Source organism: Falco biarmicus, chromosome 12 (assembly GCF_023638135.1).
Source record: "Falco biarmicus isolate bFalBia1 chromosome 12, bFalBia1.pri, whole genome shotgun sequence".
Taxonomy (NCBI): Eukaryota; Metazoa; Chordata; class Aves; order Falconiformes; family Falconidae; genus Falco; species Falco biarmicus.
Genome location: NC_079299.1, coordinates 3978124 through 4005854, shown reverse-complemented (window position 1 = coordinate 4005854; position 27731 = coordinate 3978124). Strand labels below are relative to the sequence as shown.

At 43.7% G+C, this 27731-nt stretch overlaps 2 protein-coding genes across 4 annotated transcripts in view; one reads left to right on the top strand and one right to left on the bottom strand.

Moving 5' to 3' along the window:
* The first annotated feature begins 754 nt into the window (after nt 1–754).
* On the top strand, nt 755–15632 carry MSH6 (mutS homolog 6). 2 transcript variants are annotated; one of them, XM_056357688.1, is made up of 10 exons: nt 755–1001; nt 2089–2291; nt 5001–5176; nt 6670–9214; nt 10489–10754; nt 11376–11493; nt 13735–13824; nt 14458–14612; nt 14803–15002; nt 15463–15632. In XM_056357688.1, exons 1-10 carry the CDS (start codon nt 793–795, stop codon nt 15542–15544), a joined length of 4044 nt encoding a protein of 1347 aa, XP_056213663.1. In that variant the 5' UTR covers nt 755–792; the 3' UTR covers nt 15545–15632. The 2 variants fall into 2 exon arrangements, with proteins under 2 accessions (XP_056213663.1, XP_056213664.1); XM_056357689.1 differs by having other exon boundaries at nt 756–1001; nt 6673–9214.
* Nucleotides 15599–27731, bottom strand: part of FBXO11 (F-box protein 11) — a 79100-nt gene continuing 66967 nt past the window's right edge. For both annotated transcript variants that reach the window (XM_056357690.1, XM_056357692.1), the window contains exons 12-23: nt 23942–24159; nt 23548–23633; nt 23372–23466; nt 22182–22304; nt 21997–22082; nt 21564–21640; nt 21309–21452; nt 20258–20368; nt 18989–19096; nt 17504–17612; nt 17039–17137; nt 15599–16959 (exon numbers count right to left, since the gene is read on the bottom strand). In XM_056357690.1, the coding sequence (XP_056213665.1) occupies nt 16830–16959; nt 17039–17137; nt 17504–17612; nt 18989–19096; nt 20258–20368; nt 21309–21452; nt 21564–21640; nt 21997–22082; nt 22182–22304; nt 23372–23466; nt 23548–23633; nt 23942–24159 (1386 nt within the window). In that variant the 3' untranslated portion in view covers nt 15599–16829. The remainder of the gene's footprint in view (nt 16960–17038; nt 17138–17503; nt 17613–18988; nt 19097–20257; nt 20369–21308; nt 21453–21563; nt 21641–21996; nt 22083–22181; nt 22305–23371; nt 23467–23547; nt 23634–23941; nt 24160–27731) is intronic.

Sequence of the window (27731 nt, the reverse complement as noted above, 5' to 3'; positions counted from 1 at the left end):
TTGCTTTGTAATGGTGTTGCTGAAGCGCAACAGAGCCGTGAAATGGATTGTATTATGATGCGTCAGAAAATGGCTTTGAAAGGACATAGCCTCACCTACGAATATGAAAAAAAAAACCCACATGTAGGAAGGGGAAATTTATTTTAGCTGCCATTTCTTAGCTTTACTGTGCACTTGCCAGTAAGGCTGGCTGAGAAGTACCATCTTTGCAGGCCGGCAGCAGGGCCAGCAGCTGCCCAAGCTGCTTCTCGGCCCAGCACACCGCTGCCCTCGCCCCCGGCTGCAGGGGCGGAAAGCAGGTGCCACAGCTTCTGCTGCCCTGGGGGTGACCCCGTGGGAAGGCCCCAGCCCATCCCACCTCAGCAGCACCCACCACCGCCGCGGCGGCCTCGCAGCGGCCAAGCAGCAGGGCTGGCAGGGCGGTAGTTCGTAAGGGCAGACCTTGCCGGGAGCTGCCGGACCCGGGGAACGGCCGCCCGGGCCACCGCGGCGCGGCAGGCCGGGACGCTGCCACACGGTAGGCCCGGGGGCGCTCCGGGCCCGCCTGCCGCCACACACGGGAGGGCAAACGCGGGGGTCGCGTCTGGGAGGGCCTGAGGAGCCCGCCGGGGCTGGCGGGGAGGGGGGGGGGGCGAGGGGGGTGGGGCGGGGGGGGCGGGGCGGACCCCGCCTCACGGCCCCACAGCGCTTCCCGCCAGCGGCGGGGGGGGGGGGGAGCGGGAGCGGCCACGCCCCGGGGCGGGGCGTGCGGGGCGGTTTTGGCGCGCTGGGCGGTGGGCCGCGCTTCCCGCCATGGCCATGTCTCGCCAGAGCACCCTGCTCCGCTTCTTCCCCAAGGCCTCCCCGGCGCCTCCTCCGCAGCCCGGCCCGGGGACCCGCTGCCGCGCTCCGGGGGAGCGGAATGGCCGTGAGGCCGCTACCAGCCCCGCCGGCGCGGCGAGCAATGGGGCCCGGCGCAAGGAGGCGGGGGAGAAGAACGGCGCGGCCGCCAAGGCGCCCAGGTGAGCGGCGCGGCGAGAGGCGGCGGCAGCGCCACCTGCCTGAGGGGGGGCGGGAGCCGGCGGCGGCCGGAGCGGGACCCTCGGGGCGCGGGGGCACCGCGTGCGTGTCCGTGCCCCCGTTCGCGGTCGGTTCCCCCGCTGCCTGGGCCCGCCGGGGCCTTCCCGGCGCGGGGGGGCGGCGTGCAGCGAGCCCCGCGCCTCAGGCGCCTCAGCCGCGGCCGGGGCGGGACTCGGGCCCTGCGGGGGGGCGGGGGCGCCGCGCGTGCGGTCACCCCCGCCCGGAGGCCCGCGGGGCGTGTGGCGGGGCCGGTGGCGGCCTTCCCGGCGGGCCGGGGCCGGGGCTGCCGGCGGGGCGGTGTTTGGGGGTGGCGCCTGGGTTGAGATGCGTGTTTCCTGCCGTGCCCCGTGTCCCTCCCGCGCCGTGCGGTGTCTCGGTGCCGGCTGCCTCCAGGCCGCAGCTCCCGCGGCCGGCAGGAGTGCCCCGCCATAGCGCTGCGGCGCCTGGGCCGGAATCTCGGGGAGAAAGAGCGAGCAGATAAAGCTGCGTCAGGTGCTTTGCAATGGAGACAAGAGCTTTTATGTATTCATTGCTTTTTTTTAGCTGGAGGGTATTTTGAAACCTTACTCACTTCCTTGAGGTGCCCTGTTGAGAATTGCTCTCTACAGGAGAACTCGCCTTAGTTATGTAGGTTGGCAATTCACAACGCGTAGTCTGCAGTCTTTTCCTTTTAGTTAATCTCTGGTTGGACCCAGTTTCTCTTCCTCCACAAGTCCGCTGGGACTCTGGGTGGCCCTGCTTGAGCAGGGGGGGTGGACAAGATGACCTCCAGAGGTCCCTTCCCATCTCAGCCCGTCTTCTGTGACTATAAAGCTCTATCTCAGTGAGGATCCACTAGAACTTCGAGGAGCAAATGCAAAAAAATCATTTAGGAAGCATATTGGTGGTGATACAGGACTGTATAATCCAGGCTGCACCACCGAGACCTTCAGAGGGCAGGCTGCTCAGCAGCAGTGTGCAGTTACGTTTATGAAGAGAGCTGCTTTGAATGTTTATGTTTCTTAAATTAAACAGCTGTTGTCTTTGCAGTGTCTCCTGTGAGTATTCACCTGGTGACTTGGTCTGGGCCAAGATGGAAGGTTATCCTTGGTGGCCCTGTCTCATATACAACCATCCGACTGAAAGAACAATAGTCAGAGGAAAAGGGAAATCCACTCGTGTCCACGTACAGTTTTTTGATGACAGCCCTACAAGGGGCTGGGTCAGCATTAAATATCTGAGGCCATATAAAGGTAAGAGATATAAATAAAACTTTTTAAAATGGAAACATGCCACTTTTTTTTGAAAAACAGAAGTGGAGTATAGCATAAAATGCTCTTCAGAGAGAGAGAGAGCAGCAAAACCAAGATTAGTATCGAGTGGGAAAGCGTGTTTTGTACTTTCTAAGTTAGAGAAAGCAAGTTTTTGAGGGTTACAGGTGTGTTTATGGTTATACTTCTGTATATTCTTTAAACATAAAACACTGAAGTACTTCTATTTATTAGATTGGGACACAAACTTAAAGCTTACTTGTGTTTTAAAGTAGGTGTTTTTTTTTCCTTTATTTCTCCCATCAATATAAAAAAATCTGTAAGATGAATCCACTATTTCAGTTTTTAGCCCTGAAATCCTTAATATCAAACCCAGTTTTTAAACAGGTGTTTGGGAACTGCAGCTTGTCCAGAATCATAAGACTAGACACCAGGATGTCGGGTAACTAAAATTAATTCTACCATTGTATTATTTCTTTTAAGCAGCGCAGTACAGTTTTGTTCATAAAATACATTGCTTGAGGCTTCAGAGCATTTGCTAGGGTACTGCTTGTTGTTACAGAGCAGAGTTGGTTTGTCATATTGAAGAAATGACTTGGCTAACTAATGAAAATCAAATGTAATCAAGAATTAAAATTTTGCAGAATAAATCTCACTTTATCACTAATCATGATTTGTTTTCCCCTTGTTTTATAATTTCACCATTGCTGAAAACTAAATTATTGGCTGCAAACTGTCGTGTAAATCATGTCACTGTAAACTCTTGTTAGTCAAACAAGCACTTTCGGTGCAAAGTATGTTAGGTGTGCAGTAGGATTTGCTTATGGTGTCAGCAAAACAACTGAATTTAAACAGTTTTTTCCTTTTTACAAGTCAGAGTTCTGTCTGGGGATCATGTAGTCATCTTTTTTTGGCTTGTTTATACTTAAATGTACTGCACTCCAGCTGTAGTTAGTTTTAAATTAAAATGGTAACATCATTACTGTGTTAGCATAATTTAATGCAAGTCCATAGTTTATATGTGTCTTTCCTGAAGGTATTTTAAAAGAATGAAATATATTTTAATAGCTTGCAGTCGCACTTAGAAGCGAATACAGGTAAGGGCACTTGATCTGTTTACCAAAAGAAGATTGCAGAAAAGTAGGTGCTAAAAAAGTTTAAGCACAGAAACACTGGTCTATCCACAAGAAAAGTGGTTAATGCAGAACAGAATAAAAATACTTAAAATACAAGCTTTGCTTTTAATTTTGGACAAAAAGCTTCTTTGTATGTAGAGTGTTAGAGGCCTTTGGGTAAGAAAACAGGGAAGTTTCTTGTGGTGTTGATAACTGAATAAATACAGACAGCACAGGGCTAGACTTCTGACAGTTGGGCATGCAAGACGTGGAGTTACATATGAGTTGATTAAGTGAATATGCAGGTGTTGCACACTTGAGTGTGCAGTTAAATGATGGGATTTTCTTGCTGCCATTGTTAAAATGTCAATGTTAAAATATTTTTGGATTGTCTCACTGCATTTGCAAAACTGAAAGGACATCTGGTTTGTTATTGTGTTGCATTTGTGCTGTAGAAGCAGCTACTTGTAACTCCATGATTTGCTACTGTGAGCTCAAAGCAATGCGTGTGAGAGAATTCTTTTGAGCTTATTTCTGAGATGGTTTGCCCTCCTACATACAAGTCAGCTGCCTGTTGTCTAACACTGACAAGCTGGAGTTTCAGTTAGTAGCGGCGTATGAAGGGATTAACAAGAGCAGGTGTAAGGACCTGGTCAAGCAGATCCTGCTGTTGTGTACAGCCAGCTAAACTCGGAAGAGCAAAAAAGGCATCACCCTTCCCCATCTATAGTGTGCTCTTATGTCCCCCTTCTTTCTTTCCCCAAGTTGAATATATAATGTTATATATACCATCCATTTCTTGAGCATGGCATTAAGATGAATCTCAGTGTCTTTGGGGACCCTTTCTAGAAATCGGTCTGTGAGTTGTTTGGCTTTATGTTTGTGTTTATTTACAGGTAGTGGAAGGAGGAACTATGGTGCTCAAGGGATAAGAAAGAGGGTGAGGGAATGGTGCGGTTACTAATAGTAGGCTTTGCTTGATACCTTGCAGTGTCAGGGTGAATTGCCAGTGTGATTGATGATCAGCTAATCTGGTTAACAGGTTGGTGTTGGGTCTGGATGCCTTGCTGCACTTACAGTAGCAGTTTGAATGGCCAGCAGAGCTTTAGCCAGGAGATCTAGGTCATAGATGATCAATGCCCGTAACTTGAAGATAACTTTATGATTGAACTTATCCGTCATTGCTAAAATAGCCTTGAGGTTTCAGTCAGGTCTCCTAGTATAAAGTGTTACTTTTCAGTAGCAACCCTAGTTAGAGGGTGTTCAGAGCTGAGCTTAGCTTAGAAGTATTGGGATGTGGTAATGAGTTACAGAAATAGCAGTTCGTTAAGTGTTCACGTATTAGGTAGGCATTCCATTTGCGAGTATTTATACTTTCTCTAGAGGTGGTTTATCAGGCTGAATGAGTGGTGGGTTGCTATGTTTAAGAAGTGGTGAGAATGACTGGTAACAACACAGAACCTTTGATAATTATACTAGTTGTCTGAATACATTTAAAAGTGAAGTCTGAACGCTAAAGGACTGGCTAAATGCTAGACTAGCTTCAGTTTCTGACAAATTATTTGTGGCTTTACAGGTTCATCAGATGGCGAGACGCTGAAGGGAGGAATGTTTTATAGTGCAAAGCCCGAAGTTAAAAGAGCAATGGTGCTAGCGGATGATGCAATGAGTAAAGATAAAACTAAGCGACTTGAACTGGCAGTATGCAGTGAACCTTCAGACACAGAGGAGGAGGAAGAGGAGGAAATGGAGGTAAAATCTTTCTTGCTTGCAGTCACTTTCAGAAATAGTGCTAGAACTTAGAAGCTGTCTTTTGGAACCAAGTGTTGGAATATCCTCAGTTCCCTGGTACAGTAATCATAGCTTCTCTTTAATCATGCATCCGTATGTATCTATATGTCTTTTCTTTTTTTGTACTGTTTCTGTGTTGTCAGGTCATATGCTGGCCTCTTGCCTTTTCTAGTTGGAAAGACAAGTCTAACATCTCTTTGGTGTTCTGTATGGTAGGGACTGGCCTCAGAAGTTACTTAACTTCTCTAACTCTCTGAAAGAGTGATCTTCCGTTGATCACTCCCTGGGTAAGCCAGGTGACCCACTTTCTCACTCAGAAAGTACTTTTTTTCCTGGTGCATCTTTTAATCTTCTCTATATGCTATTCATATTCCAAATTCCCCTGAGTTCGATCTGAAGTTTTAATTTGTCATAATACAGAAATTTCTAACTTTTTGAGTATTCATCTTGAGGCGTTAAATTGGATTTTTGGAGGCTGCCCTCATTTTATAGAGTAGCACTAAAATACAAATTCTTGTACTGTTAACACCAGTCTGTTGGTGGTGGGGTAACTAAAAAGTTGTTTGGTTTTTTTTTTTTAAATTGTATTGTGTTCACATTGTAATGCGAATGATTCAAATGTTATTTCAGTACCACCGTATGCGTTGGAATAGAGTTCTTTGGAAAAGAATGGTATGAGAAAACTGCCAGTGGGATGGTGGTTTTCCTTACCTCCTCTGTCAGCGTGGCCCATCAACTCTTTCTCCAGTGTGACATTGCCCTGAGGGACAGGTGCCGCTCCAGGCATTGTGTTATGTTCGTGACAACAGTGCAGTGGGCACTGGCACACTTAGTATTTGTAACAGCCCCTCTTCTGCTGTTTTTCTCTAGCACTGGCGCTGGCGTTCTTAAAGCTTCAGGCTGAAAAGGCAAATAATGGCGTTTCTTCTCTTTCTCCTAGATGTGCATGATCTTCTTGAAGGTCACTGTGAGGTAGTATGCTTGTAGGTGGAAATAGGCAGTTAACTCAAACCCCCCACAAATCACGAGTACTCACACAGGCTGGCACTGAGAGGCTGCAAAACCCAGTCACATATCTGATGTAGGTTGGTAGGAAAAAATCGCAGCACAGTTAGCTTATGGAGGCATTTCTCTTTTATGCTGAATTTCATATACCATATGTCTTTTGTCCAGTTTGTTTTGTTCATCAGCATCACTTCTGCAAGGTAATGAATGAGACTGTAAAGAATACAAAGAGGAGTAATTATGCCACTGGCCAGCAGCAGTTTGTTACCCAGAAAAAAAGTTAATTATGTGAAGGTAAATGGAATTGGCTGTGGCTCTGCTGTCTCTTGCTTGGAGTATCATAGCTTACTGCATTACTGCACGTTTTTGTGCTTCTTTCTGCTTTTGCAGCAGTGATGCTTTACTTTGTAGCCAGAATTTTCTGTAGGTAAAATAATTTATTTTCCCAGCAGATGAGTGAAAGCGCATCAGGCAATAGTGATGACGGCAATAGTGAGGAGGACGTGAAGAGTAATAAGCGAGTAATGAGCAGGGAAAGTGCCGTAAAAACCAAAAGAAGAAGAGTGTTGGATTCCGACAGTGATCACGATGGCTCCGATGTAGAGTTCAAGCCTGATGTGAAAGAAGTGGCGAGCAGCGAGGAAGCTAGTAGTGGGGTGGATGAAAATGAATCTGACACAGAGACAGACTCAGAGAGTGTTGCAGAAAGTCCCATAAAAGTCCCTTCTAAACGAAAGAAAAGAGAGATAAACAAGCCTGCTAAAAGGAGTAGCTTAGAAAATGAACGTTCTGAAACGCCCAAAAGAGCAGCAACAGTTTCTTTAGAAGCCAAGTCTAAGCTGACATCATTTGCAGCACCTGAGAGCTTTGAATCTCAAGCAAATGCTTGCAGCGGAGGAGGCATCGGTGGCTTTGCAGCGTGGGAACATGAAAAGCTGGATTGGCTGCAGGAAGGGAAAAAGAAAGATGCGCATAGGAGACGGCAGAGTGACCCTGATTATGACCCATGTACTCTGTATGTACCTGAGGATTATCTCAACAAGTGCACGCCAGGAATGCGGAGGTGGTGGCAGCTGAAAAGTCAAAACTTTGATGCTGTGATTTTCTACAAAGTTGGTAAATTCTATGAGTTGTATCATATGGATGCAGTCACTGGCGTAAACGAGTTGGGCCTCATCTTTATGAAGGGTACTTGGGCCCATTCGGGTTTCCCCGAAACTGTGTTTGGCAGATTCTCAGATGTTCTTGTGCAGAAAGGCTACAAGGTAGCCCGTGTTGAGCAGACAGAAACTCCCGAAATGATGGAAACGCGCTACAAGTCAATGGCCCACCCAACAAAATTTGACAAGGTTGTACGCAGAGAAATATGCAGAATCATCACCAAGGGAACTCAGACTTACAGTGTGCTGGATTGTGATCCCTCTGAGAACCACAGCAAATACCTTCTGTGCGTTAAGGAAAAAGAAGAGTCCTCTGGACAACGTGTTTATGGGGTCTGCTTTGTTGACACATCGGTGGGGAAGTTTTACATAGGTCAGTTCTCAGATGACCGGCACTGTTCGAGGTTTAGGACTTTAGTAGCGCATTACACTCCTGTGCAGGTGCTGTATGAGAAGGGGAACCTGTCAGTGGACACACAGAAGATACTGAAGGGCTCTCTTGTTTCTTGCATTCAGGAAGGGCTGATCTCTGGTTCCCAGTTCTGGAATGCGTCTAAAACACTAAAAGTCCTTCTTGAAGAAGGCTATTTCAAGGAGAAACAGAACTCTGAAAATGGATGTTCTCTGCCCTCTGTAATCAAATCTCTGACTTCAGAGAGTGACTCGCTGGGATTGACTCCTGGTGAAAACAGTGAGTTAGCTTTGTCAGCTCTTGGGGGATGTGTCTTCTATCTCAAAAAATGTCTGATTGATCAGGAGCTGTTATCGCTGGCGAACTTTGAGGAGTACATCCCCGTGGATATTGATACTGCAAAAACTACAAGTTCAAGCAGTTTCTTTGCCAAAACTGACCAGCGGATGGTGCTGGATGGAGTCACCCTGATGAACTTGGAAGTCCTGCAGAATGGAACCAACGGAACCACAGAAGGTACTTTGTTGGAAAGGATTGATACTTGTTGTACCCCATTTGGGAAGCGACTCCTAAAACAGTGGCTCTGCGCTCCACTTTGTAATCCTAAATCCATCAATGATCGTTTAGACGCTGTGGAGGACCTGCTGGCGGTGCCAGATAAAATGTCTGAAGTTAGTGAGCACCTGAAGAAACTTCCTGACCTTGAAAGGCTGCTCAGCAAAATTCACAGTATTGGATCACCACTTAAAAGTCAGAACCATCCCGACAGCAGGGCCATCTTTTATGAAGAAATCAAATACAGCAAAAAAAAAATTGCTGACTTCTTGTCTGCGCTGGAGGGGTTTAAAGTAATGAATGAAATTGTTGATGTCATGGAAGACGTTGCCAGCAACTTCAAATCTAGAGTCCTTAAGCAGCTAGTCACCCGCAAAGCCAAAAATCCAGGTGGCCGCTTCCCAGACTTGAGTGCAGAGCTTAGAAGGTGGGATACCGCTTTTGATCATAACCAGGCTCGAAAGACAGGAGTGATTACCCCAAAGGCAGGTTTTGACCCCGATTACGACAAAGCGCTACAGGATATTAAAGCTGTTGAGGAAGATCTTCACAATTACCTGGATAAGCAACGCAAACTGCTTGGATTCAAATCCATGCTGTACTGGGGGGCAGGCAAAAACCGATACCAAATGGAAATACCCGAAAGCGTTGTATCACGTAATTTGCCTGAGGAGTACGAGTTGAAGTCAACCAGGAAGGGATATAAACGTTACTGGACCAAGGAGATTGAGAAGATGCTGGCTGCGATGGTTAACGCTGAAGAGCGCAGAGATGCAGCACTAAAAGACTGTATGAGGCGTTTATTTTACAACTTTGATAAAAATAGCAAAGACTGGCAGACAGCTGTGGAATGCATTGCTGTGTTAGGTAAGAGGTTTTCTTCATTTTGACATACAGTAAAAAAGTCTTGCACAGTGTAGTATGAAATCTGAGCTGGATAAGCAAAAAAGGCTTGTTGCAGACTCTCGATTTGTAGTCTAAAACCCGACTGTGGTAACAGCAATAACAGGGATCACCTCTTTGCATCCTGTCGGTAAATGGCAGAACAATTGCTGGCTCTTGATGTTTGCAGGCTCTTCTTTTATTCCCGTTGTGTGATTGCAGGTATGCAGCTGAGGATTTCTCACAGTTCAGCGTAGCCCGGGGGGTCTCGCACTGCCTCTAGGATTCTTGTGTATGAATTAGTATCTGCTTAGTAAATGAAGGCGGTGATGCAGATGGAGGTATAAAAAAAAAATATCTAAGAGTCTCTTGTATTCTCTTCTCAGGACTGGCATACTCTCGTACTGTGATTTTTCTGCTAGCATGAGGCTCTCTGGGATGTCTTTATTCCAGGGAAAAATTAAAGCACCCTCTGAATGCCACTGGGGGAGAAAAGGTGGTGGGGGGGGGGGTGGCAGGCGGGCAGCGAGTCTTGTCTGGGAACGGATCCTCTGAATGGGCTGGGAGAGCTGGGAGGCAGCCACGTTAGGTACACCACAGTACCAGGGCAAGTACAGAGATGATTTTCAGTGGGGAGGGAGACAGCTTTCAGGCTCAGCTGTAATATGTGTACAAAAAGTCTAAAAAAAAAAAAATCACGTAATGTGGTCTCATTTTGTAAGCAAGCAGCTTTTAGAACCTTAGAGCTAGTCTGATTGAGGGGGGTTGTGCTGCTGCTTTCTGTGAGGCCGACAGAATTTTGATATTCATATAAATTTATTCTGGTAACTTTCAAGTAGTGATTCTTAACAAAGTAATTCATCGTTGCAGAAGCTGATTTCCTCTTTACTTCTCTTGTTCCAAAATAAAAACCAATGCAAGAAAATAGTATTTTATATGTGTACATTAAAAAAAAAAAAAAAAATGGCTTTGGAAGTGAAATGATGTGGATTTTAAAGGCCTTTAAACTGAAAACTGGAGGGGAGGATTTTTAATCTGACACCACTAGAAATCTGGAAGGAATGAGAAAAAGAAATTGTGAATATCCCCACCTTTTACTTGTTCTTTTGGAGTACTTCTTGGATTTTTTTCCTTAACAGGAAAATGGAATGGAAATGGAATCTTGTGTTTACAAAAATGCTATTCCGTAAGTGCATTCCAGTGGATGAATAGAGAAAGGTGAAAGTGTGACTTAACTGGAATTTCTCTTTATCTTATAGATGTCTTGATGTCCCTTGCTAACTACAGTCAAGATGGTGATGGACCACTGTGCCGACCCGTAATTCTACTGCCTGTAGATAGTGCTCCTCCCTTCCTGGAACTTAAAAATTCACGCCATCCATGCATTACAAAAACTTTCTTTGGGGATGATTTTATTCCTAATGACATTGTGATAGGCAGCAGAGATGAAGATGGCAGTAGTGCAGCTTCCTGTGTGTTAGTAACTGGCCCGAATATGGGTGGCAAATCTACGCTCATGAGACAGGTGATTGACTATCTACATAAGATTGAATGTTCCAGAATACCTCTGTGTTTTGCATAAAGGAATTGCAAGACTTGGCTGTTTAAAATGTGAAAGGAGGTCCCAGCAGTGATTTTTCAGGGCGTACAGTACAGCAATTACACAGTAAAGACAAAGCGTAATCTGGTAGAAGATGCCCATGTTAAGATAAGTAGATTTTCTACTTTCAGTGCTTTAGTGAGGAGTAAGTTTCACTTCTGTTATGAGAGATGGTTGGGAAAAAGCGGTGAGAGTCTCTTACCTTTTTCAAGTGGCCTTATCCAGGACTTTGCATCATCTGGCAAGAGATGCTTCTGCAGGTCGAACAAGATGAGAATAGAGAACAGCAGCAACTGGGCAAGCAGCGGGGAGTTTGCTGTATAAACAGTGCTTGCTGTGATAACTCGTGTTTTGAAGGCTTTCGGAGTGGTTCAGTCCTGCTTGAGATAATGATGTTGCAGCCTGGAGCTGTTAAAACAGTGGGATGCTTTATGTACTCTAGTCTTTGTTTTAGGGGAAATACAGTTTTATTCCCTCATTCTCTGTGTGGAACTGAAGCTCCGAGCAGGTAGTAAAAATGTAAATGTTTTATTGTTTGTTCTGCAGGCTGGTCTCCTGGTTGTAATGGCTCAGCTGGGATGCTACGTACCTGCTGAAGTCTGCAGGCTTACACCGATTGACAGAGTATTTACAAGGCTTGGTGCCTCAGACAGAATTATGTCAGGTGAGTTTTGAAACCCAGCTGTCCAGAGTGCTTTTGCCACCCAGTGAGTTCCTTTTCTTGCTTTGAGTGGCGGGTTGGGAAGGGATAGTCTGATTTTTATTTTTTTTATTATTATTATTATTTTTTAGGGAGAGCTGGACAACTAATTTGTTGTGTCTCATTGTTCAGAGTAGAAATAGGGTTGTAGTTATGCTTGATTTGTTCAATATGTCTGTCCTCCATTATTTTTGACTGACACATGGGATTACTTCTTAATGAATTCTAATATTAAAAGCCTGCCTTCCAGCTGGATGCATGTCTGAGGAATATAATTTTGGATATTGTACAGTTGACTGTGTTCTACTTTATATAGGTAGAAAGATAACCTGCGTAAGTAGAAAACAATCAACTGTACAATTATCATCTCTTTCTAAGTGTTCTGGAGTAGAACAATGATGCTTAGGTAGCTGGTGTAGAGTTGGTTTTGTACCTTCCTGCAGGGACTAGAGGCCCCGTGTTTCAGTCAGGGTGCCTGCCCTGTGTCTGAAATCTGTTTTCTTCAGGAGGTGAGAGGAGGCAGGCTTCCTTCTTGGAAGTGTTAGTTGACAATTCTTGGAGTATTTTGTTTCTTCCATGGAGAGGAAGACAGAAGTGGAGGAGGACACAACGGATGGAGTGGGAAAGTCTGCCTGCGGTGGTAGGCAAAGTGTCATGGGGCTAGAAAAAGTGTTTTTTGTGGTAAGAAGAGTAGTGAGTATCACAATTCATTTAAGGAGGGTGCGGATTTTCTGTGATCTTTCTGCTGAAAAATGTGGGTCAGCGAATGTGAAAGGAGTTAAGCCTACTGAACTGGTTGCACATAAGGAATTTGGAAACGAATCGTTCAGAGTTCTTCATTAAAAAAAAATACTTACACTTCCCCAAATCAAGCTTTTCTTTGCCCAGCTATTTTCCATTTTATTTAATTTTAGTATAAAAGGAAATCTTAAGAACGGAAGAGTACTTAAGCACTTACGGTAGAAATAAAAACTGCCTGTTCTGCAAGAGAGGTGGTTTAGAAGAATGTAGCATTTTCAGCTTTTTTTTTCTGTCAATGGGGAGCTACTCTTTTCCAAAGATGTGCACAAACGTATTAACACCTCCTATCATGAGGCTGAACGCTGCACAGCAGAGCTAGCTTTGAAATCTGTTCCTGATGCATTGGTTTCCACACCGTAGAAATGAAAGCGCAGCCGAAGTTGTTCCATGGCAGTCATTTCGTAATGGAGGTCAACAGGACTTCTATGAAGTAAACTTTAAGTAATATAATTTTAAAATTGACTATGTGATTTTAGGGGTTTATTTTCTACAGTGAACAAATAGTTATTCCTAAGCATTGTTAAAAAGTAAGTCCTGAAAACTTCTTTTAAGTAAATACAGGAAATCAGGATCGCTGGACACCGCTTAATAATTCATGTCGAAAACCTTATGTTAGAGCACGGCAGTGCTCATGCAGTGCGAGTACGGGAAGTAAATACTTGCCTGCTCTGAAATTACATTCATTGCTGCTGCATGTGATTATTTGGCATGAACCCTACAAAGAACAAGTAAATCTGGACTTCAGACATGTGGACTTATCGTGTGCAAGGGTCTGATTAATTGTGTACTTCTGCAAAAACATTTTCAGGCCTCCTATTACCTGGTCCTGGAAGATGTTCAGTCCTTGGCAGCAGTGTACTACTTTTGTTGTACTTAAGTGGAGTACATATGAGTACAGCCTTAATTATTTGAATAATTAATTACCTTATAACATCAACAACCAAATTAGTAAGTCTAGGCTCGTGGTGTATTTCAAGGTTTTCTGCTTGCTTTTTCACACAGAGAAGCAGCACACCTTGGCCTGCCTCATGCATTTAAGGGCAAGAAGGAGCAAAAGGTTCTCCCAGTCTTGTATCCTTTGCACCCCTCTTCTTGTCCAGCTGGTAGATCTGACCAGGGCTATTAAAAGTAGACAGATAAGGTGGCCTAGAGCTTAATTACTTGTACTTGTGCCTATGCCTGTACTCTTTAGGAACCAAAACCTGCTTTCTCCGGCAAATGCAGATCTGCCACTTTCACCCGGGAAAAGCAGTTGTCTGTGTGCGTTCATCTGCAGCTTGCTGTCATGTTTCATTTTAGCTTGACCAGGACTCCAGTGCAGGGTAAATAGGGGTTTAGTCGTGGCTGTCAGATCTTTGACTACTTAATGGCTTTTTTTTTTTTTTTTGGTCATTTCTTTTAAAGGTGAAAGTACCTTCTTTGTTGAACTGAGTGAGACTTCCAGCATTCTCCAGCATGCAACAGAGCACTCCCTTGTTCTCGTGGACGAACTGGGTAATTAGTACATTTTGTAATAGATGGAAACTAAATCTAAGATTAAAGACTAGATGAAGGTTGTTGGGCTGTTTAAATAGAAACCAAGTTGACAGGGGCTGTTCTGCCATAATGCTCCCAGTGTTTCACTGGTCAGTGTCCGTAATTCTCTCTGAAACATGTTTGCAGGGTACCCAAGAAGTACTATTACACCCCCTCCCACCCCCCAGTCATTACTAGCCTATTTCTAGCTGAGTTTTTCTGCTTGCCTTTGCATAATTACTTGCAGTAAACCTTGAGCAAGCCAGTAGCAAGTCTCAAGAGAGCAGAAATGCCGCCTCCTGCAGTGCTGAAGAGTGTGATTGTTACAGGGCAAATACTGGGGTCACTTCCCACTGATACTGGTGGCTCTTATCCTGCTCCCTGCTGTTTGCCAGTCTTCCCCACAAGCCACCAGGGTGAATAACCCAACAATACAAACTGATACAAGGCAAACTAGGCACTGTGTGTGTCTTTGAACAGAAGCGAAGATGTTTTTCTGTTAATCTTAACAATTAAAGGTGTGTGTCTTGAGGAGCAAGCAAACCGTGGGTGGAATTTACTTGGCTGCTTTTGTTCCTGAGTATGCCAAAGCTTTTCTGCTTTTTTCTGCAGGCAGAGGCACAGCTACTTTTGACGGAACAGCTATAGCGAGTGCAGTCGTGAAGGAACTCGTGGAGAGAATCAAGTGTCGGACGCTGTTCTCCACACACTACCACTCGCTGGTGGAGGATTATTCACACAGTGTGGCTGTGCAGCTCGGTCACATGGTATGTGTAAGTTTAGTGTAACACACGAGTTGCGAGTGCTGAAGTACAGGATTTTTCCTTGCAGCTGGCAGATCTTGTGCTGTGTGCGCTGTTGTGTGTTCTGCCTGTCCTGAGAAAAGGGATGTTTCATGCATTTATTGGTCTGTAGGTAAGCATTACACACGCTGATTTGTAACTTAACTCTTTCTAGGCATGTATGGTTGAAAATGAGAGTGAAGATCCAAGCCAGGAGACAATTACGTTCCTGTACAAGTTCATTGAAGGGGCATGTCCAAAGAGCTATGGCTTCAATGCAGCGAGACTTGCTGATATTCCAGAGGAAATTATTCAGAAGGGGCACAGAAAAGCAAAAGAGTTTGAGAAAGCGACCATTTCGCTGAGAGTATTTAGGTAAGGCCTTGGTTTTCCCTTCTTAGGTTGCGTATTGCTTAGTAGGCCTCCGTCTTAAAGTCTGGGCAGTGGCTTTGGCTTACAGCCTCACAGCACAGGGGGCGGTTCAACAGATTTTTGCAAATACCAAATGTACTTCCCAAGCAGTGAGGGAGGGAAGGACTAAAACCTGACGGCAGGAGGGCAGCAATCCCGCGAGTAACAGGGCATTGTTTGAGGCATTGAGGCAGCATTTGAAGCCTGGAGTCACTGCTGGTCTCCAAGAGCTCCGAGGGGCAGAGGGGCTGGGCTGGCTGCGAGCCAGGGGCAGAGGGGCTGGGCTGGCTGCGAGCCGAGCCCACCTGAGGGGATGCCCGAGCTGCCGCGCCAGGCACAAAGCGGCATCTCTGGCCTCTGAGGCCGTGCAGGCTGCAGGCAGCTGCTGTCCGTGCGGGTGAGGCTGACGCGTTATTTCCCGTAGGTATCTCTGCCTGGTGGTGGATGGCGCAACAAGTGATGCAAACGCTGTGCAGAAACTTACCGCTATGATCAATCGTCTTTAAGGACGTGGATGGTTTCGTACTGGCGGTTTCTCAAAAAGGTGGTATCAGACAACATTATGATCTAATAAACTTTATTTTTTAAAAATGACCATTTTTCCATTGTCTTTCCTAGGAAATTAAACCCTTTAATTCTTACCTACCCTCTACATAATGGTTATTGAGTACTCCACAATATATTAAGTCTAGATGTTATGGTACATGCATACACTTTCAGGCTGTTGATTACCCACTGTCACCAATACACATAAATGGAAAAAAGCTATGAAACTGTATAGGGCTGTATATATACTTGTCTCAGCTTCTTTAGAGCAGGAAATTGCTGTGATTTCCAGCAGGTTATGTAAGTAATGTCCGAACTGTTCAAAAAAAACTATGAACAGAGTAAAGTACAAGACTGTTTTGAGGAGACTTTCTACTGTGTACTTTAAAACATAGTAAAATTTCTTTCACAAAACTTAGTTACATGGGTACTTTGTTTTATAGTGCATTATAGTCTAGGAAGTCTCATTAAAACACTCGCTGCTTTTTTTTTTTGCTTTTTTTTTTTTGTTAGGGTGGTTTGAGTACAGACTATTGCTGGGGCAGGGAAGGAGATTATTCTAACTTCAGAGGACACCAGAAAAATTGCTGGATATAATTTAAGATTAGTGTTTTCTCTTTCATAGAAAGAACGTACATACTGGGACATGAGTACAGTTACAGCAAGTCTAGGTGTGCTAACAAAACAGGACACATTCAAGTACAATAAGATTTTTTTTTGCTTGAAATTAGAAACAAACTACATGAGATTAAAGCATTAAAATCATATTTCTCAATCTGAATAAATGTTAAAAAAAAAATCAAAAGAAATGCAGAAGTGCTAGCTCACATTTTTTTACCATGTTACAAAAGCAATTGGTACCCATGTCCATAAAGGCAGCAACAAAGAATGCTGCTTGTCTACAGAATAGTACTACTGCAAATTGGACTGTGTTTCAATGCTACTTGTAAAAACACCAGCTTTCAGAAGTTGGTATCTGTACAAAATTGCAGCTTATTTTTCTTCACTTCTGTCCCTTCAAAGTCTTTGTTTACACAGTAATGCTAAAACGCCCAGTTCTGTTATCCTGAGTCAACATATTGCCACTTTCTTTTTTGGTAGGTTGAGCTCCATAGTGTCAACACCTCAACACATCCGCTTTAATACAGTCTCTTTCTGCAGAAATGGGCAAGTGTAACTTCCTCCAAAAAAAAAGTTTTAATAGTTATGATATTAGAATGGCAGGACTTTCTTTCTGAAAGGAATTCAGTTGTGCTGCAATGTATTAGATTCTATAGGTGGAGCAGAGTCATATAGTGTATCTGTATCATGTGTAGGCTCTCCAGCAAGCGTACAGGGATTAGACAGTGTTCCAGCACCACAGTCGCAGAAGAACCTACAAAGAGAGAGAGCTCTTTAGCTTCCAGCTCTACTGGTGCCCTCGAAACCACTCAACGGGCTCGTTTGAAACATACCTATCGTGTCTAATGAATTCTACATCATGTCCTTGATGGCACTTCTTAATGCAGTTCACGCATATGGCATTGCGGTCGGTGGTGTTGCAGGTGTGACATCTGCAGGAAAACGGCACCGCGTTAGGCATGAGCCACAAACCCAGGCGCTGGGGGAGGGGGCAGGGGCAGGACAGCACCAAGGCGAGGATGGACGTGGGACTGAAAAACTTGGGAACCGGTGGTGAAGCTGGATTTCACGGCATGCTGGCGGTTCCGCATTCCGAAATAGCAGTTTGGCGGTACAAGCCCGCCGGCTCGGGTACGTTCTCTGCAACCCCCAGTAAATTCGAGACAACGGGAACTTGTTCAGTCCCCTCCTGCTGCAGCTGGGGAAGGGCCCCGCGGCACTCCCGGGCAGCCAGCAGCTGTTCAGGGCCGCGCCAGCAGAGAAACCCTTGACCCAAACCCAGGGAAAGAACCTGTTACCTGTAGAAGTCGTGCATCGGGTAGCTGGTGTAACTCGAGATCTTGTATAAACACTGGCCCCTACTGACAGCTTTTTCTATGGCATCTTGATTGTTCATTATTTTGTTATCTGTTGTGAAAAAAACCACAAAAAACAAACAGGCAAGAAGTAATAAAAAACCAAACCCAAGAACTAATCACATCTGGATCAATGACTTTTTTTTTTTTTCCCCCTTGGTACGTTACAGCAGAGCCCCCCACCCCACCCCACCCCACCCCTTTAAGAGCTAAAGGCACCCGGACAGTTCATTCTATGCCTGCGTTTTAGTTCTGGCCTTTAAGCCCATCAAATCCTCCGTGCCAGATTACAAGGCAGATGGCCGGGCGGCGCAGCGCGCGCCTCAGACCAGAGCGAGCCCTCCTCCTTGCACGCACCGCGTGGAACACCTGATGAGCCTGCCTTTAAATACTCGCTTGTAAATAAACGATTAGAGGGACAAGCCTTCCTATCGGGCTGAAGTTCGCTGTTGAGCAGTCTGAAACCCAAATGTCTGGAAACCTCTCGTCTGCTGTTAGTTTTTACACAGAAAAGTGCGGCTTTTCCCCAGCCCAGGGGAGGTTAAGAACAAGGCACTTTCCAGCACAGCAGAAGTGGGAATTAGGTCTGACCAGCACCTGAAAGCTGTGTCCAAGGCACACCGAATTCGAGAATCCTCTCTTACTCAGCTGCCAGATCTTCTGCCAAGGCCCTCAGCGCACCTCAAACTAGCCCTGCCTGCTCCCCACCGCGTCACTGCGCTGACTGAGGCACTCGGTGAGCAGGAGCCGCGAAGCGGGAGCCAGACCTGCTGTTGTGAGCGGTGTAAAGAACACACAGGAAAGGGCTTAACAAGTACAACCAAGCAGGTAAAAATTCTGCAAACTGAACTCTGTTCTTCTAGAGTAACACCCTGGGGCTCTGGCGTTCACACCATTGCTCCCACCTCCCCCCAAAGGACCCTGTCCCATGCACGCTTCCCCACTATACGTGGGAATTTTATGTATGCAAACTGTTCCTCTCTTCTGTAAAGAAGTGATTTGGGATTGTGAATATTCATGGGCTTAGATCCTGAAAGCCCAGGGAGGTGTATTTCTTTACTGGACACTTGCCGTCAGACATGTGGCAAAAGCCCTTCCATTACACTAACTGGAAACTGGAATGTGAGATGGGCCACAGACCAGTAACCAGTTCAGAAACAATTCTGAGACAGAAGAGCTAATAACAGTGTTTTAATACGGCAGGAAAACCTTAAGTTATCTTTGAAAGTGGCTGTCTAAAAATCTAAGATGGTAGTAAGCCAAGCTAAACATTCAGCTGCAACTCTGAATTTACAAATCAGCTTAAGGTGGTACCAAATCTGAGCCAAAACTGGAAAAAGCAGCATGATAAACCCCAAACCCAGCACAAAAACACAACAACAAAAAAAGTACAAAGCAAACACATGACAAACCAGGGCTCAGACTCACCTTTCATGGTGACATTGACACCAGATGCTAGAAATAAACCTCCAAAGCGGTTGTTGAAAATCTGATTGCCTTCTAATGTTGCAGTTGCGTGATTTGTTATTTCAATACCTTTATTGGGTTCAGGAGAACAAAGAAGAGAAAAGAAAGTGGGGAAAGTTAAATCCCGATTGTGCATTTGTACCCCTCTCATGATCTAGTTTGTTCATTTTTTTTTAAACAGTCATAAACTCGGGGGCGGGGGGGGGGGGGGAAGGAAAATGCTGTAGCAAATGGCAGTGCAATTTCTAGCTATAAAACTGAGGTTCAAACGTTTCTGTTGAATCCTTTCAAAGAGCTACAGCTGGCATGCATGGTTTCTGTTAGAAACAACACACTACTAGTTTATCCGATACTAAAATGGTACTATGATCATGTATTTTCAAGGGGGATATGACTTAAAGCTGTCATCTTCACGTAGAATTGAAAGTTCTTGTGCACATACCTTACCCTTTTTAAAATAGCTTTTTAAAAAAGTTCTCAAGATGGGCACCTAAAATTCATTTCTTTAAATCTTAGCTTTTATCAGTAACCCGTGTCTTCCAAGTCATTTGTCCAGGACTGCTCTTGACAGCAACCTATCCTTCCCCCCCACCACACTGAAACAACACCTTTAGAGGCTCTTCTCAGAAAACTTGCTTCTTCTGAAAGAAAGATGGGAGAAAACTCAAGAATGCAATTTTAGTTGAAATGGAATGGAATGCAAGACGTACGGAACTGTGCTCATTAAACAGTAATTGTACTAAAATCACTATTAAACATTCTTCACCTCTTTTGGAGTAAGAAATGCTCATTTTAATAATTTTTCAAGTTTGTGGAGTGAGAAAGTTGAGCTCGAGATGCAATTCAAATCTCTTTAAAGTCTATTTGCTCCGTTTCCTAGTTTTTTAAGCAGTGATAAAATATTCAAACCAGCATCCAGCAGATTAACTATAAATATGACCTAGCCAACTTTATCGATTGCTTCTAAAATAAAATAATCGAAAAGTATTTCACAGAAAAATGCTAAGACAGATTATGTGTTGTTACTCAACATGCTATTAATCCCAGAGACCGCTGTAAAGATACTCCGGCTACAATTCTGAATTCTCAAGTGATTTCTAGAATACGCCGAAGGACATCCCAATCTCTGTTCAAATGTCTAAGGACTGTGGGGCAAAGACACTCAGAGTTAGCTTTGTGAAGAGCTTACTCTAAGCTCTAATGCTTCAAAATCTGATTTAAAACACAAACCTGCAGCAAATCCATCAAATATCCGATTCTTCCTTAGCACAGGGTGGCTGTTGGTGCTAATAAGAACACCGGCTTGAGCATTCCTGAAGATATCGTTCTCCTCCAGGAGACCTACGACAGACCAACAGACACACCGCCCGAGCTCGTTAACAGCTCCTTACCTGCAACCCTTCTGTGAAGCATTTTCCTATGATCTCATGTGTTATCATCATCACCCCGCTAACTCCTTTCATGTGGGGGATACCCACCAAGAGCACTGAAGTTAGTGAGACCAGTTTAATTTTCAGCGTACAATCATCTAAGTGTATTTCTTCCACTGCACGGAACAGAATTTGGGATTGTGTGCACCCTTACAGAAACCTCCGCTTTATTTTTGAGGAACCACCGAGTCTTTTCACTTCCCAAATTTTCCTTCAGTTTTCCCAACATCTTTCTGTTCTGGCCCTCTAAAATGAGCAGCCTGCCAAAGCAAAGCTTAACTTGCGTTTTCATTATTGCAGGACAGGATTACTTTAAAATGCTTAACTTAAAATTAAATCTCATTCACAGCAAGCAATTAGCTACAAAATATCAGAAGCTGGTACCAGGACACACAACAGCCAGGGGATTTCAGAGGAGGACCACTTCCAAATTTGCAAGCATATAAAAGACGCCTTAAAGACCTTCCCCCCACCCCCCGCCCCTACATCTTTGACACCGGCAGAACCTGAACCGTCCAGATGCACGATTTTGGCGACACGACTTGCATTCAACACTGTCTTTCAGTCAAATGGCAAAGCTTACAAAAGCAGATGGGATAAAAAGACTGTCCTAAGCAGCAATCTAACAGTCTTCTCGGATGAGATTAATTACCTCTCTGCCTCCCACAGATTTCAGTATTACTGATGTAATTAAGGCTAAAAAGCATCAGTGTATGTTCATTATAATTATTTTATTACTTCAGAAGACAAGAGCTAGGTTTCTAAAGAGCACTTTAAAAAGGACACTGCTTAATCTGAAATTAAACTCTGATCCAGAATATTCAGTATATGCCAGTAAGGGAAAAAACTACCTCTTCCTCCATTAAATATACAGATGCCTCCATCTCTTCCATCATGGATTTTATTTCTTCTTAGTGTAGGATTACTGTCTGTTTTAATCCATACACCAGCCATTGCATTATCAAAAATTTCATTGTCTTCTATAAATCCGAGACCTAAAATTGAAGGAAGGGTAGAAAAAAATAAAATTGAAAAGGATAATAAATGGGAAGAGATAATATTGCAGAACATAAACAATTCTGGATAAACGTGACAAACAAACCTACCAGAATTGTAGACAAGAATCCCACCATTCTGACCACCCCAGATCTTGTTGCGCCTGATTTTGGGGTTGCTTCCAGTTCTAGAGGGGAATGTAAGCAAAGAAATAATTTAAAACTGTTCACTATCTCCTAAGGCCGAACGTTTAAAACTCCTCTAGAGAAATGCCCCATAAATCTCACTGCTTAAAAATGTTACTAAAATACCATTATTTCCAAACATATTTCAGCTTTACAGACTTCAAGGGACACACGTCCTAGGCAACATCCAGGCTGCATCAGCACTAAGTTTCTTATAAGTTGAAGCAGAGGCTATTCAGACATACTGGTTTTGAAAAAAATGTGTTTCTAAAAATAACTGACAAGAACAGTTAAAAAGACACAAAAGAGCATAAAACAAGCGACATCTGTTTTGACACAAAACCAGAATGTGTTTTACCTTATCTGAACCCCTGAGTACATGTGATTATAGATGTCATTGTCTTCTAACACGCCGTGTCCATTGTCATAAAAATAAACTCCAACCTAACACATTGAGAATTACGTTATTAGTTCCAAAGTAATGAAGTATAAAGAATAGCTTTCTGCTCTACGGCCCCCTTGTAACCACGGAGCAAAACTCACTTGTTTCCCACTGTGTATTCTGTTTCTCCTCAAGACTGGAGTGCTCCCTGTTGTCACCCAGACTCCAGCCAAAGTATTGCTGTAAACTTCGTTTTCCTCAATCACACCTTGTCCTTTTTCATGCTAAATTGAAGACAATTTAAGAGTTGAGAAAACCTGCTAACTGCCAATACTATTTTCCTGGCTGTACCCATATCTCCCCACTATGGCTTCCTTACTGTGGCGACGTAATTTTTCTTCCATTTGAGTACATATTTTCTTTGTTAAATAACAGTGCATCATGATTTTGAAAGTTTTCCATGAAACGAAGAACACTTCGCATGTAGACCACTGCATTTCAAGGCTCTGCAGTAGTATTTGCAAACCTGCTAGCTGTTGGAAGAGGGGTACCTCTCCCCAGCCACGCAATCGGTTGAAAGTTCTGGCACCCGGCACTTTAAACCTAAACTCAGCCCTGTCCACCAGACTGACAAAAAATTGGCATGTCTCTGAAGGTTAATTATCATTAGTGTCTGTGCTTCAAAGTAAAGCAACAGTATTCTTGGTCGGGGTAAGCTGTTCTGGTTAGATTTTCAGAACGAGTAGATGCAGCTGCACACTTGCAGTGTTAGCTGAACCTTAGGTAACTTTTGGCAGAAAGATACACAAATATTTCTCAAAATCTGATATTGCTTAAGGGAGCCTGACAGCTCTTTCAGTTCAACTAGCAGAGCCCTTGCACATGCTGGAAATTGCGCTTTATTCCTCACTTTTACAGTACATGGACCGTGCAGCAATTGCAGTGTATAGCATCCTGAAGGCAAAAGAAAAATGATTTTCTGAAGTTACTGGTAAACATATTACACTCCAAAAAAAGTCAAGCAGGTTGCCTTTTTTTTTTTTTTTTTTAATAATGAAAAACTACTATGAAAACTAAACCTTTAAAAAGCTTTTAACCAAGAAATGGTGAAATTCTGTCATTTATCCCACTGTAAATTTTTTACTCTAACAGAAATAATTTAGTGACATTCGTAAGAGCCTTCATCTTTTAAATATCAGCACCAGCTTCAGCCTATTACAATTAACCTAGTTTCTAATGTAAGAAATTCAGTCACTGCAAGTACAATCAAATATTTTACGTAGAATACCCTTTCCCAACGCTTATTTGAACAGAAAACAAGTTTGCATGCCTGTCTGTAGGTAATACTTACTACATAAATTCCCCCATGTTGACCGTCATGAATCTTGTTGTGTCGAACTATGGGACAGCTGTTTGTTCGAATCTGTATTCCTGCTAATGCATTACCTGTGTTAAATAACATTTTTGTTAACCACTTACATACTCATTTTTCTCAAAATTCAAGATGCAATAAGCAAGTGAGCTCACCATAAATGTCATTTCCTTCAATAAGGCCTCTTCCATCACCAAAGATATAAACACCACCTTGATTCCCATTAAAAATTGCATTTCCCCTAAGAAACAGAAGTATCCATGTTATGAAATTATTATTATATGCTGTACAACACTACATGTGTATGTAATGTCTAGGACTGTACAGTATCCAAAGTAGAGAATCTATGCTCTGTCAACTTGAGAAATACACACTTCCAAGTATACACACAAATTAAAAATTCAGTTCAACTGAATACAGACAACAATTTTGTTTTTACATATGCAGGAGTATTTACAGTTCCTTCTAAAGAAATGAAACAAAAGTGCACTTTTCCCATCCCTATCAAATCTCTTCTTCTAAGCAGTAAAATACCAATGAGAACGATACCTTATTGTTGGGTCGCTGTTTGAGGTAATCCAAACACCTGCAAAATTGTTTGCATAGATTTTGTTCTCTATGAATTGTCCTCTTCCTTTTTCGTGAACATAGATTCCTCCGGTCTGGCCGTGATGGATTTCACACCGAACTACTGTAGGATTGGCGTATGCTTTCACTTCAAAACCTGCTATCCTGTTTCTATGTATGTTGCAGCTTTCAAAATAACCCTTCAACAAAAAAAAACATAGTTTCCTGTAAAAGTCCTTTTTAATTTTTTTTTTTTAAACTTTTTTTAAAAGTTTTTTTTAAGGCTATTCCCCACCCTCCCTCCCCTCTAAATCCAGTCCTCATTGAAAAGCAAACAGTACCAAATTTGACAACACCGAAGTACTTGCATAGCTAATTAAGAATAGCTACTGCTACTCTATCTCCCTGCTCCCCCCCGTCCCACCTCTCAATAAAACAGCGTTCCGAAGACACTGTTCATGTTGCTGTTTCTTACTACCCATGGAATACTGAGAAAAACTCTGGATCTAGCACCTCGCAGAGGACCGAATACCACGTTTCCTTACCAGCATCTAGGCATCAGACTCCTTCCAAAGGCCACGAAGCCACAGGTCCAATGTAAAAAGGACAGTGCTACGGAGAAGACTACCTATGTATTTTCAGGCTCAGAACCCTACGTATTTGGTAAGAATATGATTTATTTAGGAAGAAGTATCTTTCCTTGAAATAACTGGTCAGAATAAATACATATGGATGTGGGAGATCAGTCATTTTTCCAGGGTTGGAAACTGGCAAACTCCCCCCTTACCCCATTCCCCTACTCTCCACCTCCTTTTTTTTTTTTTAAAAAGGGTATACACTTTTGTTTAGACACTGAAGTAGTAGTAGGCCTACAACAAAACTATCTAAACAAATGCTTTATAAATAGCATAGTTATGGGGGAAAGAAAAAAAACCAACTCCACAACAAAACCCCCCAGTGCACAAAGCCCTCCCAGGCATGATCCCCTCACTGTGCCAACAAACTCTCATGTTAGCAGCACGACGAACTGGTCCATCTGAAAATTCATCCGGCAAAATGGCCGTTTTCTGTCCAATGCTTTCTCCAATTCTAGTTCATTCCAGGGCCAAAGTAATGGTGTCAGTCCTTCCACAGCATTTTCCTGACATGGCTTGAGAACATCTTGATACTAAAATTCAACCTGTTCTTTTGAGGTCGATCTGAATGGTATTATATGCCCATTTTGACCAACTACAAGAACAGAAACTGAACAACTGAAGGAGAGGAAGCATCTCTTACTAGAGATGGCAGACAAGCACCAGGTGATGTGTTTTGATCCGTGGATGGCTTGGATGCAAGCTCTTGAAAGCTCTCACCCTGGCTACCTCCAGCAGGCAGCTGGGGCCAGCAAGACTAACACCAGAGCACGTGGCGTTTGGAGCGGTACTCTGCTGCTGACAGGCAACCAAAACTGCACTCAAAAATACACACCAAGAACACATGGCTGAAAGATAACGCGAACCAACCTTAGCTCTTTCTTCTCTCCTAGATCTATGTGGCTCTGTGCTCCACAAAGCCACCTACAGTATAAAACAATCTATACGATTCCAGTTACAGTTTTAGCAGTATCAGCCCTCATCACGCAGAAGATTACCTGTTTAATGAAACGGCAACACGTATATAGGTAAACCATCTGACCCATATGGAAAGGGGCCCGACTTTCACTGATCTTTGTCACCCTCATAGGCACCTTGTCCAAACACCGCAGCCACTTTAGTTCGTTACTTAGTCTTGCTAATCGCAGGGCTTGTTTTACTTGCGAACTACAAAATAAGCACAACTCCTGCTGCTCAGTGTAACTGGATTCCAGTGTTCCGTACTCACATGACCTACTACCATGAGCACTTAATCCCAGAGTTTCTACCACCTACCACATGGAAATTACTCAAGTTATTGCCAACCTAAGTAGAAAACACTGTTTCACTGTTGTACTAATGTGCTGTGAATTGCTAAGGGGCTTCATCAAACACATTTTGATTACAAAGAAGCAGAAATACATGTTCAGTGAGGAAACCAAGACAGCACGCACTTCTCCCTACTTTGAGGATTGCAGCCAGGAAAGGCATTGCATTGATTAAACATTCTCCAAAGTAGTACTATCAGTGCACACAGCCTGGCTCCGCAGGCCCCTCTGGTGACAAAGAAAGAAGTCAAACTGAAAAAGCTTACTTTCTGTAAATATTCAGAATATATTGTTTTCAAGGATTTAGGATCAGATTTCTTCAGAATGAGTCAAGATGTTTTGAGGGTTCTCAAGGAAGCTACACACTAACAGACAGGGGAATCTAAAGATCTCAGAAATACACCTTCATGCCAACAGGCAGCCTCTGGGACAAGAGGAACCACTTTTTTTTTTCCCCTCATTTTCACTTAAAATGAAGCCCCCAGAGAACCTGAAGGTGACAATTTGGTATACGGTAAAGCTTAATCCTTTTAATGCAATACATAAATTCAAGTAAAATATTACTATACATGGTCTGCTATCTTTTAAATTACTTCACAGATTATCTTCAACTTTGAGCGCCGTATGTTGTAACTAGGGCAACACGATGAGGAAGAGGTATTTCATTACAGCCTTTTTGGACGCCACGTAGAAGTTACAACCAAGCAGAGCCTTTATCATGTGCTCAGCAACACCTCTGTGAGCTTCAGCAAGCACTGTTATTTAATAGGAAGGAAATTTCGGTACAAATACTTCTAGTTCTTGCAAACAATACCATATACTGCACAACTTTTAAATTTGCTTGGAAATGAAGTGAAAGAGAAGGCTCCTTCACTTCTGCTTGTGTCCCAGTGTATCTACATAATATACAACTTCAGAGAGGAGCAGAACAGGTACCTGTAGATTAATTGTACTCTGCCCACTACGCCCTAGAATACCGTAATATCGCTGGACAACAGAGTACAAATGTCAGCTCTTCAAAAAGTAGGAAATGGAGCCTTCAAAATGATGGCCCTTCTACCTACTCAAAAAAGTAGGCCTGCTGACTTGGCTGAGACTGAGAATCTGCTGTAAGCCTCTGAAGGAGCTGCTCCTCAAAAGAGGGAGAAGAAAGAAAAAAAGTAAATCTGTACCTCAGATTTCTTTATAAGAGTGACTGCTGGGTCAGAAAGTCAAAGTTATCTGCTAGGTAGGAGCCTATAGCATTCAACGCTCATAAACAGAAACTGCGTTAAGAAGTCCAGCCCACCTCAAGCAGCGTCAGCTGGAGCTGAACTGCTTACTTTGAACTGATGCAGTTAAACCCAGCCTATTTCTGCACTTGAGACCATGCCTGACCACCACCCGTGTGCATAATTATTAAACGGAAACCAACAGAATCACTGTTTGTCAGAAACACATGGTCTTCTACAGCCCTGAGCGACCACCTTGTTCCCAGCCTGCCTATTCCCTATGCCATCCTCTGCTGAAACCAACAGCCGCTCTGGCCCACGTTCACCCCCTAGGGAGAAGGGCTAAACTTATCTAGGCCTCAAAATGTCCCCAAGCAATCCCTGGTATCTTCTCCAGCCACCACAGCCTCCAAAAGGCATTGCTATGCCTTTGAACTATATCCTCTCCAAGATGTCTTCCCTTTAACGTTCTGGAGTGTTTTTCTGACATGATGAAGTTCTGGATCCCAGGAAGTCACATGTGGGTTCAGGTGACCTTTTCCTCTTGGGAAGTTAACTACTTTGTGAACAAGGAACTAACAAGGAAATTTGGTTTCTAAGGACAGGGTTAAATGATCTA